Source organism: Aulonocara sp. 'chitande type north' Nkhata Bay, linkage group LG14 (assembly GCF_057382095.1).
Source record: "Aulonocara sp. 'chitande type north' Nkhata Bay isolate Kocher_YH1m ecotype deep benthic linkage group LG14, A_spYH_male_GT1.1, whole genome shotgun sequence".
Classification (NCBI taxonomy): Eukaryota; Metazoa; Chordata; class Actinopteri; order Cichliformes; family Cichlidae; genus Aulonocara; species Aulonocara sp. 'chitande type north' Nkhata Bay.
The window spans coordinates 23910805-23933318 of NC_141357.1; the positions used below are offsets into that span (position 1 = coordinate 23910805).

At 39.0% G+C, this 22514-nt stretch overlaps 1 protein-coding gene across 1 annotated transcript; it reads right to left on the bottom strand.

Annotated features, from left to right (window-relative positions):
* Positions 1-19281: 19281 nt before the first annotated feature.
* gemin7 (gem (nuclear organelle) associated protein 7) lies at positions 19282-21975 on the bottom strand. The gene is made up of 2 exons (XM_086261662.1): positions 21872-21975; positions 19282-20669 (listed from the first exon to the last, which is right to left on the bottom strand). Exon 2 carries the CDS (start codon positions 20646-20648, stop codon positions 20262-20264), a length of 387 nt encoding a protein of 128 aa, XP_086117788.1. The 5' UTR covers positions 20649-20669; positions 21872-21975; the 3' UTR covers positions 19282-20261.
* Between the last annotated feature and the right edge of the window lie 539 nt (positions 21976-22514).

Below are 22514 nucleotides of genomic sequence, written 5' to 3' on the forward strand. Positions count from 1 at the left end.
AGAAACACACACACACACACACACACACACACACACACTGAGAGAAAGCGAGAGAAAGACAGACTAGATCCCTTATAAACTAACTTTCTTGCCGACTGATAGAGTTCCTTGTTTATCTAAGGTCAATCACATCACATTTAGTTTCATATTTCATTCTGTGGTTAGTTTTTACAGTTCCAAGAGGAAGATTTACCATAAAAAGTTTTAACTATATTATGGAGCGGACTTTATTACAGCTGCTGTTTGCATGCCTTTATATGACAGTTGGATTTTTTTCTAGATGGCTAATCAGACTCTGGTATCAGAGATAAGATGGTGGCATAATTGTCTTTAACATAAAGTGCAAATCTAATGATCTCTGTGTCTGTTTCAAATAGAATTGCTGTTTGAATAATAACAAATATTTTTTTTGTTTGTCAAACAAGAGTAAAGTACTTTCAGTACTCATCAAAATGAATTGGGGTGCCAAAAATCTTAAACTACATTATTTAAGGTCAGTCATTGATCTGAGTTGCAGCAAGACACTATTAAAAATTGTTAATTTAAAAGATAAGCAGTTATGAGGACAGCATGTTTGCAGATGTTTCAGTTTCTACAGCTGTATATATGGCCTTGCTCATTGTAGAAAGCAGATAAGCACACGCACAGCACATGTCTGTTTGGTTGTTGCATGCTGCTGCTTAATTACAGATACAGTATATTACAGGTTTGTATATACATACATGTGTGTGTGGTCAGTAATAACAGGAAGCTGGTCCTCAATGTTGACACAAAGCTGCCCGGGTGACTGGCCGTTTAAAATAAATAAACAAACACACACACGAGTGACCCACTCAAACCACAAGCTGCAGAGTTCTCCATGAGACTAAAAATACAAATTGACGAGCGCTCCACGCCATCAAACCCAAACAGGAACACCTGCAGCTCACCCCTCAGCCCGGCCTTGTTGCCGGGACGACCAGCTACACTGCGTAAAAACAGTTTCTAGTAGGATAAGGAGGGGTGGGAGAGATTTTACAGATGCCAGAGGATTCAGGTGACGATTACTGGAACACAGTTTGCAGACTTACAGCAAAGTTTGAATAAAGTCAAGGAGAGTGAAGAATGAGGAGACAGTCATAGTGTTGGGAGAGAGGTGATAAAATAGAAATATTAAAGAAAAAAAGATCCAAACTGAGAGAGTCTGGATGTGGTTTGAGTGGGAGCTGGTGCTGTTTTTAGAGCCAGCAGGTGGCTGTGGAGCACCAAGGCCACAAGACTCACAGAGGAATGTATGAATATGACTGCGGTAAATCATGCCATAGCCTTCCCAGTGCAGTGGAGAAGTAAAAAAAAATCAGTGTGAACAAACAAAAACCAACTTTTGACCAGAAGTCTGGACTCTGACTCACATCTGGAACCATTTTTAAGTTTCACTTTCAGTCACTGTTTACTTTGGTTTTCACACACTGTTTGGTTTAGGTTTAAGCACCAAAACTGCTTGGCCAAAAAAAAGGCTGATGGTTTGGGTGTCAAATGTCAAAAAAACAAAAAACAAAAGACAATGTGTCTCACAGTAAGCAGATGTATCTACGTAAAATTTACCAAGCTGAGATGTTTTCCCGTAATCCTTGTTGCTATAGACGCTCATGTTGTTTGCGCTTATATTTTGGGCTCGATTTGTGTTCAACACGTATGGGCTGATTCCATTCAAATCACAGACCCCCTATTTCACCCCCACTTCCAAAGTATTTGGGATGCTGTGTAAAATGGAAATAAAAACAGAATGCACTGATTGGCAAAGCATTAAAACTGAGACATTTTACGTTCTCTCCGGTTACTCCTGCTTCCTCCCTCAGTCCAAAAACATGCAGTTAGTGCGGTAAGGTAATTCTAAATTGTCCATAGGTGTGAATGGTTGTCTGTCATTCTGTGTTAGACTGGTGATCTGTCCAGGGTGTACCCTGCTTTTCACCCTATAACAGGTGGGAAAGGCTCCAGCCAACCTGCAACCCTGATAATTGAAAAAATAAAAATAAAAAAAATAAAAAAAGCTCAGTATAGTGATTGGCAGTTGGCAATCAATTTGCAGCATGTGATGTTAACCTCTTAAGCCCCAACTAGATTGGACATACAATATGTAAAGACATACATACTTAGAGAGCCAGAGTTCCTAAGAAATAACGATGGCTACGGATTCAAAAATCAGCAAAATACTGCATTTACAAATTGTGGAAAACCTTTCAGAATAGGATTCCTCCATGTGAAGCTGCAAAAACTTTCATCTACAGTCCATAATTTGATCAAAGTTTTCTTAAAATCTGGAGAAATCTCTGTGGGCAAGGGACAAAGCTGAAAATCTTTGGGCCTCAAGAGACAACTGCACTACACTGATTCTGGCATGGAACTAACTGCTCAGTAACTCTGTCATACAAAAACAACACCACATGTGATCATGATCCAGAAACACTGTTGTCTTCTCTGAGACAAAGCTCACTTAAAATGGACTGAGAGAAAGTAGAAAACTTTTCTGTGGTTAGAAAAATGCAAGCTTGAAATCATGGATGCCACATCCTCTGGACTAAAGAGGAGAGTGACCATCCGGCTTGTTATCAGCGCTGGGTTCAAAAGTCTACGCCTCTGGGTCATGTTTCGGCTGTGTGCTGGCAGGAGAAGGACCCAAATGCAAAACTCACCATACAGGAATTAAACTCAAAAAGCTGCTTTATTGCAGAATGGCACAAAAAAATATAACAAAACTAAACTGGGACATGGCTAACTAACACACAGGCGGGGAGGGGAACACAGCCATGAGGGTATATCACAACATGGACACAGCGAAACACAGGGCTTAAATACACAGAGGGAGCAATCAGGGAATAGGTAACAGGAGGGAAACAAAGCTGGGGAAAATCAGACCTAACAAGACAAAGGAAGCAAAACCAGACGTATTTACATGAGACACGGACTTTCAAAGTAAAACAGGAAACATAACACAGAGATGTGAACTTGACAAGGGGATACAGCTGACAGGGGAGACAGAGCAACTAGAGAACACAGAGACATAAACCATAAGACAGAACTCTAAGAAACCAAAGACTAGAAATGATAAATAATATAATAAACTCAAAACCCTGGGTCAACGACCCAGGCATCCTAACACTCTGATGGTATGAGGGTGCATTAGAGTCTATGGAACTGGCAGCTTGCACATCTGGAAAGGCACCATTAACTGAGAGGCATAAAAGGTTTTGTGCTCCCATCCAGACAACATTTTCTTAGGAAAGTAAATAATAAACTACATACTCCATCTAGTACAAGAACATGGTTTCATAGTAGAAGTGTCTGGGTGCTAAACTGGCCTGCTGCAGTCCAGACCTTTCAGCAAATGAAAACATTTGATGCATGATTTAAAAAAAAATCTAATGCCACAAAGAAGACCCAGGGGTTTTTAGGAACTAGAATCCTATATAAGTAAAAAACTGGGCCAACATTCCTATGCCGGAAGTCCAGAAAGTGGCCTCATCAGTTCCCACACATTTACAGACAAATGCTAACAGTGGTAAACGTGGCCCTATGCCAACTTTTTTGACACATGTTTCTGCAATCAAATTCAAAATTAGCTTTTTTGTTTTTTTAATGGTACTTGTTCTCTGTTTAAACATATACTTACTGTTACTGTTTTCTATTGTGAATAAAATAAGAGAATTGCTAGTCGTTGCATTCAGTTTTTAATTATGTTTTACCTTTTGGGGGGATTGGGGTTGTACCTCACATCTTCAGAGCTTTTTATTTTCTACACTGTGGTTTAGTTATGAAGAAATTTTTGAGAATTGGTATATTTCAGAGGAAGATGTCACACAAAAATAAGCAACATTTCCCAAACATGACCTGCTTTAAAACAAAGCCAACAGAGTGTGAAATTTGAAATGCTTAAACTATCCCATAGAGTGGAAAGCTGTCCTCTCAGGTGGCCATTGATTTCCATGTGCATGCATTTTTGTATCTATGGTTTGAACTTGAGGGAAGCTCAGAGCTTTAATTCAGGATGTGTTGTCTGGCACAGTTAGTGGCCTCTTCTGGGAGGTTAAAATGCCCTCCAACAGCTGCAGCACCTGCTCAGATTTCTCTCCGAGACAGTGTGATAAAACCCAAGTCTCCCTTCATACATAAAATAAAAATGCAGACTCACAATTCATCTGGAGTCGTGACTTGACATACATTTTTGTTTTCTGCATGTGTCTGTACATACGCATATGTACTTCATGCACATGTGGGGACATATGTTTGTTCTTTGGTGAAGAAGTGCATGCCTGTCTGAATTTGTGTATTTCCCACGAATAACATACTGTACATACATGAGAGTGTTATTTATGCATCCTCTCTGTGTCTGTAAGTGCGTAAGCTCCAGATGTGTCCCGGGGTCAGAGCAGGGCTGCCCTCTCCAATCCAGATGTGTCCAGGTGTGGCCTTAAGTGTCACGCCAAACAGAATCTTCTTAATGGCAGAAACAGGTCACAGGTTCACAGATATTTTGTCCTGACTTGTGTCTCAAGAAGAAGAAAAAAAATCACAAAAAAAAAAAAAAAAAATCAATCATGTGACAAGCAGGTGCACAGACACTTGACTTGCTGTAGTTTCTACTAAAATGAATGAATGTCTCTGGTCTAAAGTAATCTAGTGATTAATTTCTCTGTTATTATCTTTGGCAGGATATGACTGTCTATTCAGTCCTTACAGCTGTGTCCGTTGATATCTTGAGCAAGGAGGACAGGACCACGCTTAAGGACGGAGATCTGGCAACTTTACAACAGGAAAAGGGCACTCAAGTCTTACATTCTCTGGCACAGCAAATGGAGAGAGCGAGAGAGGAGGAAAGAAAGAGACAAAGAGAAGGAGGCACTAAAGTTTAACAGAATTTTTAAAATGCAGAATTTACTGAGGGGAAATGTGAGTAAAGTTCAGGAAGAGCTTGGTGTTTGTTAAGTGTAAGGATTTGGGTTTCGGGGGCATCAGGTCTGTGGTCGGGAACATAAGGAGAAAGGGAAAAAGGAAGATGTGCTCTACTTGTTATCTAGCCTCACTGTTTACTCAGATTCCAGCTCACAGATAGCATCAGCAAATAAGCTGCGGCCAAGTCAACGTGCTGTTAGACCATGCCAAAACTGACCTTTTGCTTCTGTGAACACACACACACACACACACACACACACACACACACACACACACACACACACACACACACACACACACACACACACACATACAACATATACACATGCTGTCAAGCCATTCTCCAAATTCTCCTCAGTTATAAACAGCAAGTATCAGTGGGGCCAAAGCAAAACAAGAACCTGATCCTCAGTACGTTTATCTGAATCAAATAACACAAACATGAACATTTACATTTAAAAGGCTCTGTGATCATTACATGTACAAATAACAAAACTCAATCCTTATATGTAGCAGCTAAACTACTAAAATATGAAATAAGAGTAGAATTCAGCAGTAATTTACCAAAATGATAAAAAGATCATGCAGAAAATGTTCTCAGAATCCACTTTTGAACACCTCACAGGATCTTGTGTGGGTTATACAGTCATCCATCCATTTTGGCCTATTTGGTGAGGCTCAGATTATATATATGTACAATGTATATAATCTACAAACAGTTAAAAAAGTGATTTAACACCCCAGCAATTCAAGAAATTAGAAACAGAGGTCTAATCCACTGTAACTCGTCAGATTTTGATAACTGTAAACTATCCTCTCTGTTATATGGAGAGGAAAGTAAGATTTTTCAAAACTGTTTTAACATAATTCAGCATTTTGGAGATCATCTTAAAATAAATGATCCTGATGATGGTGACAATGGTGATAACATTGATTACTTGGTATACAACCTGTTCTTATTTTTCTTGTTTTAAAAATAATTTTATTTTTTCAAATGTGACATGTCTCAGATATACAAAAGCTGTCCTTTGGGAACACTGGGTGATAAACAGGGTCTTGGGATAAATGAGGTGGAGCTGTTGCTACCAAGCTGGTGTTCCTGGTGTGAGGGGCTGTATTTTAATCCAAACCCAATTCACTGTTTCCTAACCATTCCTGAATCATTTAATTGTAATAATGTAATAATATCCTGGCTTAGAAACGTGTTATCTATGCCAGCCCTCCAACCTCTTTATTTGGACTTTCTTGGACACCATCACCAACTGGCACCAACACCAGACGGCCTCTTGTAGCATATGACAATGGACACAGTTGTGATATCACAAGTAAATCTATTCCTAGATATATTTTCTTCATTATTATTAAACCTGTTTTGCTCTCCCTGCAGCTGCCATATGTCTATCCTCCCTTGGCCTTACAATTTAAGGTGAGTTTTTATTCCTTACTGTCACCAAAGCCTTACTCACAGCAGCATGTGTCTCTATGGTGTTGTAGGTTATATAAATAAGATGACAGGAGGCCAGCAGGAGTAGAAGGAACATGACCACTTGCCACGTAGCTTTGGTGAAAGTTATAACCGGCCCATGGGCTGTTGAAGCTAGCTCTGATGTCTTTCTGGTGAGCCAATTTCACAGATACTTGATCTGACTGAGAATTATGCTATGACCAACACTTTGAAGTCTTTATTGTGTTTCTCAAACTAGTCTGAAACAGTCTTTGCATTGTTGCAAGATGCAAGCTAAAAGAAGGCACTGCCATTGCCATGAAGAGGTGTAGCAGGCATACAGCATAAAAAGTGTGGCCACAAGAGTTCCTTAACCCAAGCTTTCCCAGTAAATCATTGGCCAGAACATCATTATTCTTCCAGCAGCTTGTTTTCTTCCCACAGTGCATTCCTTGTGGACTTACTCACCTGTTACATGGCATGAAATAAAATGAGCTTTAATTTATATCACTGCTAATGTGGGAACCTCTCATCATGCCAGGGGTGCTCTAACCAGGTCATCTGGCCAATGATAATGGTTTGATGAGGGTTGCTAAGTTCTGTTCAACTGCCTGTACAGTGGCTAATTTTCTGACCAATATGTCCTAGACTATGACTTTCACTGCTGGCTGGACTCTTGGTTTATTGCCTACATTTAAGAAATGTACTATTTTGAAATGGATGAATCAACCCTTTTAACTTCTGCTCTTTGGTGCTGGACCTCGTAGATGATTTTATGAACTAGAAAAAAACTGTAGCAAAGTAATGATGGAATAAAGTCTCCCATGTTTTTGTAGACTAATAAAATGACTAAAGTGTATTATAATTTTGCGACAGCATTTTGATGAAGCAATAGGAGTTGGTGAGCTTTGATTTTATTACGTAAGCATTACTGGATCTTTCATAATCCCCATCTTCTTGCAATGTCCCTCATTCATATTCAGTGTCTCCCTCTTTTGCTGTATTCCTCTCTTTGTGCGACGGAGTGGTGTGACAGTAGAGAGCAGACAATGTCGGGTTACCCTGGTAATTTAGGGAGGAGGACGGAAGTATCCTGGACAGGCAGTCCCTCCTCCCGAGAGTCCCACTGATGATTCACCAGCCTGCATGATGAAGGTTGGTGACCCCAATTTGAGTAAGGCAGAAGGAGGTGGAGCGGGAGAAGAAGGCGGATGAGGAAGGGGGATAATAAGCAGGAGGGGATGGCGATGCCTACGTCAGTGGCAATCGCTAATAGGCAGATGTCCTTGTCCATGACAGAAGTAAATCATGTCTCTTGGGGGAAAGAATACAAGAACGAGAGGAGAGGAAGGGAAGAAACAAGTAAGACAGAGACCAAGATTGCTGTCTGGAGTAGTGAAGTGCAGGGCTGGACGTGAGTGCGTGTCTAAGTGAAATTATAGGCAATTAGCTCAGCCTCTGAGCCCACTGTAGAAATGTTGCTTTGATGAAGAGGAAAACAAGAAGGAGGGAAGCCAGAGAAGGTGAAATGACTCAGTTTAAGTGTTTGAAGCTGTTTAGGTTGAGTGGGCCGGGTTGCATTAAACCAGAGAAGGTCACAGGTGATCTGCAGAGACAGAGGAATACAGAAAAAAAGAGCAAAAAAAAAAAAGGAAAGGTAAAAGAGTAGTGTGCAGCAAAGAACTAGTAATGTGAGTGTAACAATAGCAGACTATGGAAATACTCAAGAGCAAGTTAACTTACAATTAATAGTATATTTCTAAGGAAACAAGTAGAGAAAAGTACCATCAGAAAACTGCAAACTAGCAAGATAAATAAAAATCACTCACATCCCTGTTCCCCAGATTACGTAATATATTCTCTGTATTAAATTACTATTTACTGTTTATAATTTTCTTAAAAGGCTTGTATGGCTTCAGACAATTCATGTGGAGCAATGTGTCATGTTTTGTAAGCATCTCCTTGTTTTTGCATGAAAATATTTATCTATTTTTTTATGTAACTCTTTGAAGCACCACAAAATTGATCTTAGATGTAGTACTTAAGTGTCCCAAAGACTCGGCTAATGACTAAAAGAACATCAACTTTTATGAGTATGTGATCTACCTCCTGATGAAATAGCTGTATACCCACCCCCACTGCCAAGGAAGTTTCCATGCCACAGAAAACATAATCAAAACAATAATAATAATAACAATAATAATGGATTGCATTTATATAGCGCTTTTCAGGACCCCTCAAAGCGCTTTACAATACCACTATTCATTCACTCTCACATTCATACACTGATGGAGGCAAGCTACAGTTGTAGCCACAGCTGCCCTGGGGCAGACTGACAGAAGCCAGGCTGCCATATCGCGCCATCGGCCCCTCTGGCCATCACCAGTAGGCGGTAGGTGAAGTGTCTTGCCCAAGGACACAACGACTGAGACTGTCTGAGCAGGGGCTCGATCCGGCAACCTTCTGATTACAAGATGAACTCCCAACTCTTGAGCCACGACAGCCCTACAAAACACCAGAAACACTTATTTCTTAAAAGTAATGTGGACATTCAAGGTCATAGAAACATTTCAAGCAATCATATTATGAGACACTAATAATAATAATAATAATACGATCCCATCAAAAAAACTAAGGACAGGATTGGGCCTGCACCCAGGGCTGGACTGGGACAAAAAATCGGCCCAGGCATTTTGACTAGAGACCGGCCCACCAGGTATTATAAGAAAAGCCATAAAGCCTTTGAATGAAAGCAGACGCTGTTGTGACAGTGATGTACACTGTCTTTTTGGTATATTTATGATTTCTATACATCTTACGTCAGATAAAAACTTTGGTTGTAAGATTCAGATAATTATTTATTAAAAGCTAGACATTTTAAATGAGAATAAGAAAGAGACACATTTCTTTGTGTCCCCCTCTCCCTGTTAATGCCCTACCTGGCCCCCAGGCAAAACTTTGCTAGACCCGCCCCTGCACAGTTACCAGCTGTCAGCTACTTAGAAAAGGATCCTGGTGTTATTTGTCTCTCAGAAACAGTTCATAACTTCCCTTCAACTCATTCATGTTAACTAAAAGGTAAACCTGTTTCTCCATCACCTGTTCAGCTCTGATGATTCAGTAAGGACATCTCCTGGTTTCATCTTCATGTTTCCCTCTCACCACATATCCAAACCGACATCATGACCAGCAGCTTTTACAGCTGTGGCTCCAGCAAACATCAGCTGATACTAGAAATTAATATTAAATAACTTCTTACCTGAAGTTCAGTTCACCACACTCAGACTGGTGGCCGCCTCGGGTCTCTCCTCCTCCTGCCTCCCCTTTCTCTCATCCACCCGCTGGCCTCTGTGGAAGCTCCGCCATAGCCACCACCAAACAACTGAGTTATTTTTACACATCTGCCAGCATCTGGCCAATCCACCACCTTTCATTGTTTGTACCATTACAAAGGGGAAAAAAAAAACCGGCAAATACCGGCAAATGCCCGGTATGGCTAATGGCCAGTCCAGCTATGCCTGCACCTGAAGCAGGGTTTAAAGGGAAAATCATACTCATCAACAATGTGTTCCTATTTTTTTCTTATTAGCAAACGTAGCTGAAAGGTTTCTGAATAACATATGGTCCAAATCATGTTTCAAAAGTAAGGCTTGAGTGAACCATCAAATCTGATAAACAACTTAATTTATATTACTGTTCAAAGAGTTTATTTTTCATGTGCCACAGCTTGGCATTGCTTTATTGACTGCATAGAGATATTTGCTCAGTAATAATAAAAGAATGACATCCCACTGTCTGCCTACACACTCAACATGTTCTTTTTCATCCTCATCTCTGAGTTGTGTTCATGGTGCAGATGTAAATAAAGTTGAGGTCATGGAAGAAGTATATTAATTTTTTCTTGTTTAAAGATTGTGTGAAAATATAAGGTATTTTGGCATACTGTGGGCTAAACGGGTTATTTTGCAGTACCGGGGTGAAGTTTACAGTAATGCATGATGTTGGAGTGGTGGAGGGCTGGCTGTACTGTTCATGGTCTATGTTGGGCTACATCAAGGCTAACAGGTATCAATTTAAGGTCAGTATTAGTCGCTCACCAAATTTTTACTTACTTTATATTGTCTAGGGGGTTGGAAAGCAGCCATATAGCTCATTACACATCTGCTTATACCTTGTTGAATTCAGATCGCAATATCTACAAAGAGCAGTGAATGTTAAAGTATCAGTACAGGTCAACTGATAACAGCCTGTCCACTGAGAAAATTCTTCTGGTGCTCCCAAAACAAACTATGTGGCTTATTTCCAAGTGATTCCTTTCCCTATGCTGCACTGCTACACCCAATCTTCAGGTTACTCCAACTGCCAAATCCCACTTTAACTGCTGCCTGGGATAAACTGGCAACCTCGACAGGTGGTAACGCACTTCTCATCCCACGAATGCTGTGGTACACTGCAACCTATACCAGCTGTCATAGGCCAAAAATGCAAATGTAAAATAGCTAAAAATAGCTATTTTAAGGCCTTGTAAAAATAAAGTTGGGAATCTTTGACATTACCTTAGATCCTAAGCTCAGCATACTAACATGACCATAGTTAGTATGCTGATGTAAGATCTGTAATATGTCGTGAACCGCTAAATCACAGGTGTCGAACTCCAGGCCCTGATGGCCGGTGTCCTGCAGGTTTTAGATGTATCCTTGATCCAACACAGCTGATTTAAATGGCTATATTACCTCCTCAACATTTCTTGAAGTTCTCCAGAGGCCTGGTAATGAATTAATCATTTAATGCAAGTGTGTTGACCCAGGGTGATATCTAAAACGTGCCCTCGAGGCCTGGAGTTCGACATCCCTGCAAGATAAGCACGTTAACGTTTGCTAGTTGGGACCAAAAAGGTACAGTTGAAGTTGATAAAAAAATTTCATAATTTTGCACATATAGATGTCATACACCAGAGGATTAAATAGATGACCATTGTGACTTGATCCTGGCATTAGCTGAAATATCATGATGGCAGTCAGTAAACTGACTTTGAAATCGATACAACATATTTAATAGGAATATTGATGACTGCACAAATGTGACTTTTACGTGTAGAAAAAAAAGGATCTCAGAGATAAACATCAGTCAAACCTTCACTCAAATATTCACAAGCTTCTCAATAATAGCATTTCTAGCTGGTCCTGATTGGTCACAGCTGATGAACCTGTCCAATCAGCGCTGACATCAGTTGGTCCTCAGCATCACAGACAGTAATTAGCAGCATCTTCCTGTGTTTACTCCTGTGGGGAAGGGAGTGGGCCGTGATAGAGTCTACAGACTTATAGATAAATGGAGATAACTTTAATCTCACTCTAATTGGCGCTTCCCTTCTCCTCCCACCTCCTCATATGTCTTCCTGTCTAGACTTGAGTTGGACATAAGCCTCCACTTTCCCATATCATGCTGTGGCAACTTCTTGATCATGGGCATGGATAGATATAGTCCAATATGGATTTGGTTCCTTTGCAGGGCTACAGGCCAATAAAAAGGAAAATTATAGTTTAGTATCTTCACTTTTTTATTTAAACAACTGGCAGCTTCATTTATGGGAAACAGTCTCAAAATGCTGTTGTGTTCATACATGTATATTCACCCTAAACACAAATAAAATTGAGTCTTTCAATGCCTAAGGGGTTTTTACAGTTTGGATTCCAGGCTTTTTCCAGCTGGCATGCTCCACTGCTGACCTCTTTATCTCCCTGGCCACTTGAGCTGGGGAAATGAGGCTGCCACAGAGCGCCTGGCCCTCACAATTGCTGGAGATCCTCCAACATTCCCCGCGGTGGCAAGTCAAACAAACCTGGGGACTGATTGTGACTCAGCCATTCCTTTTGTGTCTGTTTGCCTGGCTGCTTTGACAACACCTTCAGTGAGAACTTTACAGTAAATATCAGCACTTCTACTTTAGAAAACGTACTGTGACTGTATTGTATGCGCTAACATAAATGGGGTTTTATTCATTTATTTACCCAGTTCTTCTTAATAATATCTATAATCATAAAGGAGGGAAGCACCAGAAACACTCTCTCATTCATTCACTTCCTTACATAGTTTACAGTATTCTATAATGAATATTTAATTTGTGTTTTAGAAATAAACATAAATCTTTTCTGTCGTCACTGGTGGCTGTAATATTATAGGATTAATTTAATCATAATTACTACAATCATTGCATTGAGGGATTTTCAGCACTTCCATTGTGAGAATGTTTGAACTCATTAACTTGTGTATAAAGTTCATAATTAGAAAGCAGACACTTAAGTACAAAGTAATTCTGCTGCCTTGCATAGTAAACAGAGAATGATACAGTTGTCTAGAACTGTGCACATGTCTGCTGACACAATGTTTTTATGTATGCAAGCTGCTGAAAGCAAATGAGCAGTCAGGAGGCAAAGTATCGGACAATCTTCTTGGCATACTGTACCTTGCACTAAAGAAGGTCTGTATCAAATTTAGTGCCTTTTGTCTCACAAAGATATTTTTTAGTGATTTGTCTGTTGGTTGCACCACAGAGAGGTTCAATTCAGAGTCATATTTATAAAGCAACAAAATTACAACAACAGTTCCCTCAAGGCACTTTATATTGAAAGGTAAAACCCTGCAATAATTCAGAGAACAAAAACCACACACCCATGAGCAACCACTTTGGTGACAGTGAGAAGGAAAAACTTGCTTTTAACAGGAAGAAACCTCCAGCAGAACTAGGCTCAGTGAGGGACGGCCATCTGCTCTGACTGGTTTTGGGTGAAGGAGGGACACAGGGCAAAAGACACACTGTGGAGGAAAGATTTTCAGCACGATTGTAAAAGTAGAGAGGGTGTCTGTCTCCCAAATCCAAACCGAGGGTTGCTTCCACAGTAGAGGGGCCTGAAGGCTCTGCCTCCCATTCTACTATTACATATCATAGGAACCACAAAAAAACAGCAGTCTGACAGCAAAGTGCTCTATTGGGGTACAAGGAGGTCTTTAAGATAAGATAAGACCTGAAACTGAGTTTAGATTTAATTCTGGATTTAACTCAGAAGGTAATCTGGGAAAATTGTGGTCTCTCTTTGTGGTCTTTGTCAGTACCCAATTAAAAGCTAAACTAAAAGTTTCTCAGTTAGATTTTAGAAAAGCGTGGTAAAATGAATGACAAAGTTGGCTTTTTTCATTACTGTTTTTCTTTTAATTTTGGGGGGATTGAAGCAACCCAATTTTACTTCCAACTCATTTTATATTGATGCTTAATCAGGACCCCTTAGCCCTTCTTTTAGCATTCACTTTTAGCATAATTGTTCATTGTACAAAAAAAACAAACAAAAAAAAAAACTGTCTACACAGAGGCAGAGTGACACTGCAGGCACATGTAATGAGAAAAGGGTACGCAAGCATCACTATGTAAAGCTGGTACTGTGAATGCTTGCCTTCCCCACTAAACAAGAAGAATGAGCAGTAAGACAACAACCGCAATGTTTCCAAGTCAGTTACAAATAAGCAAAAATATTAAATTAAATGTGAAGTTGAAGGGAGAAAGTGATCACACTGACTCATTGAGGAAGCAGAGGAATGAAAAGCAGTTTCACTGACTCATCAGCCGGCTGAGTGAATTCCCCATCTCATACTCCAGTATATTCATTCATTGTGCTCCCAGTGTCACAGCTCAGACGAAACTTAGTCCTCGTTACCATATATGTTAACGGGTTTAACTCTAGCATTGATGCAATGACAACCAAAGTTAATACTTGCTTATACTTGGGTTAATACTTGTTCCAATGAATGTTATCACGTGAATCATCATTTCTTCCCCCTTTTGATAATGAAATGTGCTAAAAATACCAATTCATGAGGTCACTGCCCAATTATTTTTGTCTGCTGGCTGGTGTTTTTGGCAAAAAGGGTGATTAAGTGGTTTTGAGAGCTATCAGACACTTGCCAGGAAGTGACAGAGGACCACAAACAGGAAAGAGCGGAATGTGCTTCCTGTCGGCCGATGGTAGTGTACAGGGGCAGATTCCTTGTACCATCGTGACTGATACACCAGCATACACACACATGCATACACTAAAAGGCAAGGATGTTTTTCCACTGAAATCAGGGAGAAGCAGACTGTCAGGAAAGGCAAACAGCAAGAAAAGATAACACTGAGACAGCGTGTTCAAGTGCAGTGCGGCACATCGGGAAGCATAAGCCAACACCAGGCCTTCAGAACTGCCTTGTAAAGCTCATTCTCACTTAACCTTTAGAAAATACTCATGTAATATTTGTTTTGTTGAATAAAGTGAAGTCATGAAGAGATCACTCTTTCGGCCAACTTAATAATGCATCTGTTTGACAAAGATCTTCCCCTCAAATTGGACTGATCTTTTTCATACTAAAGCTTAATTTTCTAGGTCACGTTTGCATGAACAATGACAGCCTGGCATGCTGGCATAACAGACTCTTTAACAAAAAGCTTTTTACCAGTCAGGTAGAACCAAATCTGTGAAGGTGTTCACCGAAAACACCAAAACAGTGAGCTGAAAAAGGTTTCTGCTTGTTTCCATTTTCTTTTAATTGCATTTTTTTAAAGATGTTGTCCAGAAGTATTTGGATTTTGCTCAATGGTTATTTACATTACCATTGAGCAATATTCAAGTTTTTGCCTTTTGCAGCTTACTTTAGGCCGTTATCTCTTTGCACTGTGAAGCAGTCTGATCAGTTCAGCTGAATCTGAGTAGAAAGTATAGCCCTGTATACTTTGTAATTCATCCTACTACTTTTACCAGCTGTCACATCAATAAACAACAAAAACCCAGTTCCACTGGCAGCCATACATGTCCATGCCAAACACTGCCTCCACCATGTTCGACAGATGACCATTGTGATCTACCCATTGTTCTGATACAAGTTCATTACGGTTTCATCTGTCCAAAGACCGTCCACTGAACTGTGCAAAGTATTTTAAATGTCTTCTGGTAAAGTCTAATCTGACCTTTCTGTTCTTGAGTGTCACCAGTGGTTTGCACCTGGTAAGCCCTCTGTATTTATGTTCATAAATCATCTCTTCATTGTAGACTTTGACAATGACATGCCTACCTCCAATACGTGATCAGATATCAGATCGGAAGTGTTATTAGAAAATGAACCAGGAACCAACTAAAGCATGAAGTTGTATAAAATTGAAATGAATGTGTTTATGTATTGTATACATTACTGCAGATAGTCACAGAGGTGAGAGTGAGAGCTGGGGGAGTTGAGAGCTGCTGGTCATAGAACAGTATATGAAATTAACATTGGTTGTCCTTGAGGGCTTCCTGATTCAATCACACAGGCTTGATGACGTCATGCAGAGGTTTAAGCCATATTTCGGATTAGGGAGGGTGAGAGAGAGTGAGAGGGATAGCAATGTGGGGTGGCGGGGAGGCGGACGGGGGGGGATGAGTCACTACCTCACTGATGACTGTCTCCACTGAGTGGTCAGATAATTCAGGTACAAAAAGAGACACAGGCACAGCACGACCGCCTAATGGCACTCAAATAAAATGACTTATTGGGAACTCGCAAAATACACCTTTTAGGAAGATTAAATAGTATTGATGCCACCCCTCCTCCTCCCCATGAGGCTGGTACAAAACAATGACCAATACTGTTCTTCTGTATTTAATTAATGATCAGGGACTTACACGACGGATGTCTTTGCTGCCATCATATGTTGAGTCAGTATGGGCTCTATTACTGAAACATTCAAGAAAAACAATCTGGTGTAATCCTGATTCATCAAAGAGTACAGTTGATTTAGGTTATACAGTCCCAATCAAAAGTTTAAGACCACTTGAAAAATGGCAAAAAATCTTATTTTTCAGGGTTCGATCTTATAAGGTTCCAAGTAGAGCTTCAAACTGCAACAACAAGAAATGGGAGTGAGACAAAACATTTTTTTGAGCATGCAATTTATTAAAAACAAGCTTAAACTGAAAGAGGCTGCTTTATAGCTGATATAATGTTTAGGACCCCAAAAAACAAAAAAAAAAAAACCATAAACCCCCCAAAAACAGAAATCAAAGTCCCAAACACGAACTCAGTAATAAGTAGGTCCACCATTATTGTTGATCACTTCAAAAATCGTTTCACGGCGTGCTTGATGCAAGCGTGCTACCTGACAGAAAATGACAATGAATCCATATTTTTGCACATAATTGGCCTTTAAAAGGCATGTGGTTCTAAACCTTTGATCAACTGTAAAGCCGACTGTTTCAGTTAAAGCGTTGTTTTCAATAAATTGCACGCTCCAAAAATTGTTTTGTCTTACTCCAATTTCTTCTTGTTACATGTTGAAGCTCTACTTGGAACCTTGTTAAGATCCAACCATGCATTTTTTTTAAAATCGTTTTCAAGTGGCCTTAAACTTTTGATTGGGACTGTATGTTCCATGCTGTAAAAATGACTGAAAAAATATAATCGCATCACTATAATCTGCATCCATAGATGCAAGGTCAGAAACAAGGACAGATGATGAACCTCGAATTGTCATCATTACAAATTTCTTGATCATCAGAATCATCATTTTCAGTCAGTCAGTTGAGATCCTGCTGAACAGTCCAGCAGGCGAGTTTCACGAGTAAAAAAAAAAAACATTTGTGAAAAACTTGCTAAGAAAGAGGATAGCAAGATAATACTTTAAAAACTGTTGCAGTCCAAACATCATTACTTTTATGATGATATTGGAGAAATATCTTTTGTTTCTTTATACTCAGTACCTGATGAAACCTTTAAGAGGAACAAATTACAATTTTCCGTTGATCAGTTAATCAATTGAGTATGAAGACTTAAAGTGTTCATAACATACTATAACAGTTCTACATGTGAACATGTAGTTTTGAACTGTGTCTAAGTTAGCTCATTGTACAGCAACACTTTTATTACGTTTAATGTCATTATTATGAATATGAAACTGAAGATCAAGGAAATCGGCTGTCACACTTTTATAGATTAAATGGTTTTTTGTTTTTTAATTTCTCCAAATAAAAACAAACAAAATAAATATCCAGTATGATATATGTACGTCAAGGGCACTGGCACATATATTTTTCTTAAAAAAACAAAACAAAAATAGTAATACATTTTCAAGCAGAAACCAATAAATATAAAAACTGCGTGCAACTAACTGTTGCTACTGTAGTCGACAAACTGTTCTACCAGTTTGATGAAACAGATATTACACTGGTCATCATGATGATAGAGAGCCAACTGGAGAAAACTCAGTTTGTAGCTTTGTTGTCAGGCATTTTTAAATAATTATAAAAAAGGGTTAAAATATAGCTATGCAGTGGTAAGCCTTACAGGACAGACTTTGATTCCAACTGGCTGGAGGTGCTTCTGTGTGGAGTTGGGATGATCTCCCTGTGAATGCACACAGTTCCTCCAACAGTCCAAACACATGCATGTTAAGTTAGACCAGACCTTCCCAAAGTGTGGGGCATTGCAGGGGGGGCGCGGTATGAAAAGGGAAAATAAATAAATAAATAAATAAAAACCAACGCTTGGACACTGCTAGCACGGGGCTCGGGCCAACATTTTTCTTGTAAAACAAAGGGGGGCCTAGCAAAAAAAGTTTGGGAACCACTGAGTTGGACGATGGTTCTAAATTGGTTATAGATATGGTTGAGTACGAATGGTGTTACTCTTTATGTTCTTAGCCCTGTGATGGACTGGTGTCATATTTAGTATGAACCTAACCCTTAGTCACATTATACAGTACTACACAAAAGTGGGAGATATATATATATATATATATATATATATATATATATATATATATATTATATATATATATATCTTCCAGATAGCCGACCATTTCAGAGGAATGCTTTGTTATTGTTTTGAGAGGAATGTTTAAGTCACTTAACACTGACCTATGAATCACCCAAACATAAAAAGCACCTAACTCAAGTAATGCACCAGTGTTGTGTCTACAGATAATGACAACTTGGCAAAGAATCCATTTTAAATTGAACAGTTCAGACAGTTAATAGCAGCCTGTTGTTGAAAAAACAAAACAAAAAAAACAAAAACCCGTCCCTAAAAATATCCCCCACAATTTACTCCTTTTCTTTAGATTAATCTAAAGAATTATTAATTACTAGTAATCTGTTATTATTATTACCATTATCATTATTATATTATTAAGCTAAATACCAAAGATAATAAAATCTGACAGGCATAAAAGAGAATTTTTGCACGAGCAATGTAATTCCACCACAAGAGGTATCAGCTGAACCTGGCATATCTTGACACGCTGTGCAGTGCAATCTTAAAAAAAATTGAGGAAACTGACCAAGTGGAGGACAAGTGTCAGACCTAAATTACAAACTACAGCCAACACAGCCAAGGACATAACATCTGAAAGTTGTGTCCTTAAGAATAAGGGGGAAAACAAACAAACAAAAAACCTGTTCACTGAAGTCTCATTAGAAATGGTCTCAGTGGGAGAGTGGCCATCAAAAAGCCATTCTTAAGGGAAACAGGCTGAGCAATGACAGAATAGACAAGGACTGGACTGAAAAACAGTGGCAACAGGTCCTATGGAGTGATCCACATTTGATTTTTTTTTTTTTTAGTTAGACGAGGTCAGGGAAGAGGTTTCCAGCCATCTGTAAAACACAGTGGAGGGTCTAGTGTGGTTTGGAGCAGTGTTAAAAAGCTTTTCAAAATTGGTGGAATAATGAACACTGAAAGGTACTATCAGAACCGTGGAATACCACCAAGATTCCACGTATCTGATTGGAAAATGCTTTACTTTTTAGCATCCCAAACATGCTGCCAATGCAGTAGAAGAATAGCTGGATAGAAAAAGACAATGAAAGACATCATGGATTATCCTCCAACATTACTGAAGCAGTGTATTATCTTAAGAGAGAATGAAACACAAGGAAGCCAACATCCAAAGCTTCTTGAATGTCCTTCAAGAAGCCCAGAGAATTATTCCTGAAGACTACTTCAAGAAATTACAAAAAAGCTGTCTTAAGAGCTCAGGATGTGCTGAAGAATATAGATTGTCTTACAAAATATTGACCTTGAAGCTTGTACTGTAAATGTACAAAAAGTTTGCTTTATTTAAACTGCATGTTTTTACACGTTTCAATAAATCACACATACTTCCCATTTCTGTAGAAAAATAATAAAGAAATGGAGGTACCTCAAGACCTTTGCACAATGCCAAAAGGAAGAGTTTAATGAGCCCACTTTAGGAAAAGAGCTCGATTCAAGAGTGGCTTTTGAAATTGAGCTTTTCATTAAACATGAATATTTACCAGTTATTTCTTTAAACATTTTATTTTGCAAAAAATAACATTTTGCCACACAGTCCTGATCACTTTCACAGAGAATACAAAAGTGTTTCCTTTAAGTGCAATAATTTATATACCACATTCAGTTAAATTGAATGAGGCAATTTCACAACTCCAGCACCAGTACAGCAGTAACATGTTTGTACATATCCAACTCTGATGTTTAACTGAGACAGGAAACCTGTTCATAAACATGATACTGAGGCTAAATGTCAGGTGACATCTGGCAGGATTCACTGACCTCAAAAAGCTGCATTATCTTTGAAGTTTTGCACTTCTTTAACTTTGCAGACTGTTACAGCCTCTACCTCACACATTTGTTGAGACTTATTATGAAACCACTAGTGGCACTTCTGATATTTGAGAGTATCATTGAGCTCTGGAGCAACCACTAAACTCTGCCATCAGGTTTGGATGGCTACCTCTTGACACAAAGGCACGCGACTCCCTCTTGTGTTGAAACAGTGGGACTGCTTGTTGAATGCAGTCAAATCACTAGCATATAATCCAGTCCACCACACACAAAAGCAACATGTTTATACATCAAAGGTGAATGATATCACATCCTGACATCTGATTAGAGCCTCTTTCTGCACACCAATGGGAGTGTGCAGGTCAGACACCTGAAAGTTCAGCACGTCAATATCTGATGCCCCAAATGTGGCCTCCACCTTCACATTCTCGTACATCTGGAACTGAACCTTCTTGTTGGTCATGGAGAGCAAGCACCGGAGGAAGCCCTCTCTCAGCACAGATCGAGCATCCTGCTCTTTCTGCAGCTGCTCGCTGTTGGTATCTGAAGCTGCTGAGGAGGAAATGGAGGTTCGGCAGAGAGCGATGAAGCGGGGCGAGTTGGGGTCAAATCCACGGCTGTTGGGGTCAGGTCCTTTGGGCAGGCGGAGTACGGGCACTGGAGTCGCCATGCTGACTGCTTCTGCCAAAGCCTGCAAAAGGAAAATAAAAGTCAGGAGCAGGAAAATAAATGTGCTCAAGAAAAACTTTTCCAAGCACAACCACACAAAAAAAGATTAAACTGCAAACTAAAAATAAACAGATCTACTTGCAGTTCAAGATTAGCTACAATATTATGAAAAAGTCATTCACTGTCACTTGTAAATTGTCAGTTAACTTTTCTTATTATATGTAAGACGTATTTAAGATGAAGTGAAGGGGATCATCATGGAAAAGTTATTTATTTATTTATTAGTTACATTAAGTAACAGGTATAAAAGCAGTTATGTAATTATAGCGCTATAGTTACAGATCCTGCTACAAAATGTATGTAAACCATATGTGTTTGTTTTAAGTTCATTTCTATGGGATCAAAATGACATCTTAACAATTCTAAGTATAAGTGGTTATTCTTTTTTTCCCTCTTTATCCTGTCAATTACGCATATCCGTGTTCAGATTTTTGAGAACTGGTCTTCAGTCAAAGATGTTTGACATGGGCAGAATTAAAAGCAGCATGTCACGGATAAGAGAGATATAACGGAGACATAAGAAAAACAAACAAACAAACAAAAAACCCAACAACAACACTCGCCTTAGTGTCGTGCATTCTTAGCTTTACTGAAATCAACGAACCTTTCATAGCTCGCTAAGAGTTGCTGATTAACAAATGATTTGATCCCATTCTCAGCTGCATATCACTGTAAAGTATATTTTGATTTTGTGTTTTTCCTTTTGTGCGTGCCTTTGTAAGATTAAAGCAAATATTCGATGCGCCATTCAGGGTTTTGATAACAAGTTATCCACGTTTTCATTAAGTTTTTTTTTATCGTTTTCTCTCCAGCCCCCCTCTTTCTTTCTTTCTTTCTTTCTTTCTTAAATACATTCGGGACTTTTCATTGTAAAAATGCACTTCAAATTTAAGTTATTAATAAACACGAAAAAAAAAACCGATTTATATCATCGTTTCATCCAGAGCAGATGTTACAGTAAGCTAAAATGTACGCTGACCTACATTAGGCAAATTTACCAGAAAAGTAAAATTGGCCAGTTTATGATCAACTGAACTTCATTAACGGTCAGACACTTGGTTTACAATCCCGTTTAATTTAGACACAACATAACCCCACAAAACGACCAGAAAGCATAGTGAAACAATCGAATTAAAATGCACAAATGCTCTTTCCTTTACTTACTGTGTGCTTTCTCGTGTTAGCACCGTTAGCAACAGCTATCTAGTCCCAGACCTTGTTGTTCGGTTTCTTCCTCGACGGATTCATTTGCGCATATAAATCAGCTTAAATGTGCATTACCGCCCCCTAGTGGACGTGAGAGCAAAGAGCCAAATTTGCAAATAATATTCGCAATTTTTTTTTATTTGAAAAGTGAATTTTGAAATATTTTATTCTATACATCAATAATAATAATAATAATAATAAAGGTGGACATGTAGAGATATCAAGAAGCAACTGTTAATACCATTAAAAATAATGTTTTTGAATACAATTACTTTTTAAAGACACAGTAAAGTAAAAAAGTGTGTTAAAAGTGTGTCAAAGGTAAGTCAAATAACCATTCATTAAATCCGACATAAGCAGAAGAGCATTTCTGAAATCAAAGTCATGCTACAAGCTAGTTTGCTGAAAATTACCTCCTCTGTTGTCATTTAAGCTCACTGTAGCATTTTTCTTCAGGACCTGTAGTCGCAAACATTTGAAAAATCCACCCACAGAGCATTAGTAAATTTTGTAGCCACTGATGTAAACAATATATATAACTTTTCACTAGTCCGTTGTTATGTTGCAACATAAATTTTGAAAGCACATACTTTTGAAAGAT

Coding starts and splice junctions, on each gene's coding strand:
- gemin7 (XM_086261662.1), bottom strand. CDS start 20,648: ATGGCGACTCCAGTGCCCGTACTCCGCCTGCCCAAAGGACCTGACCCC.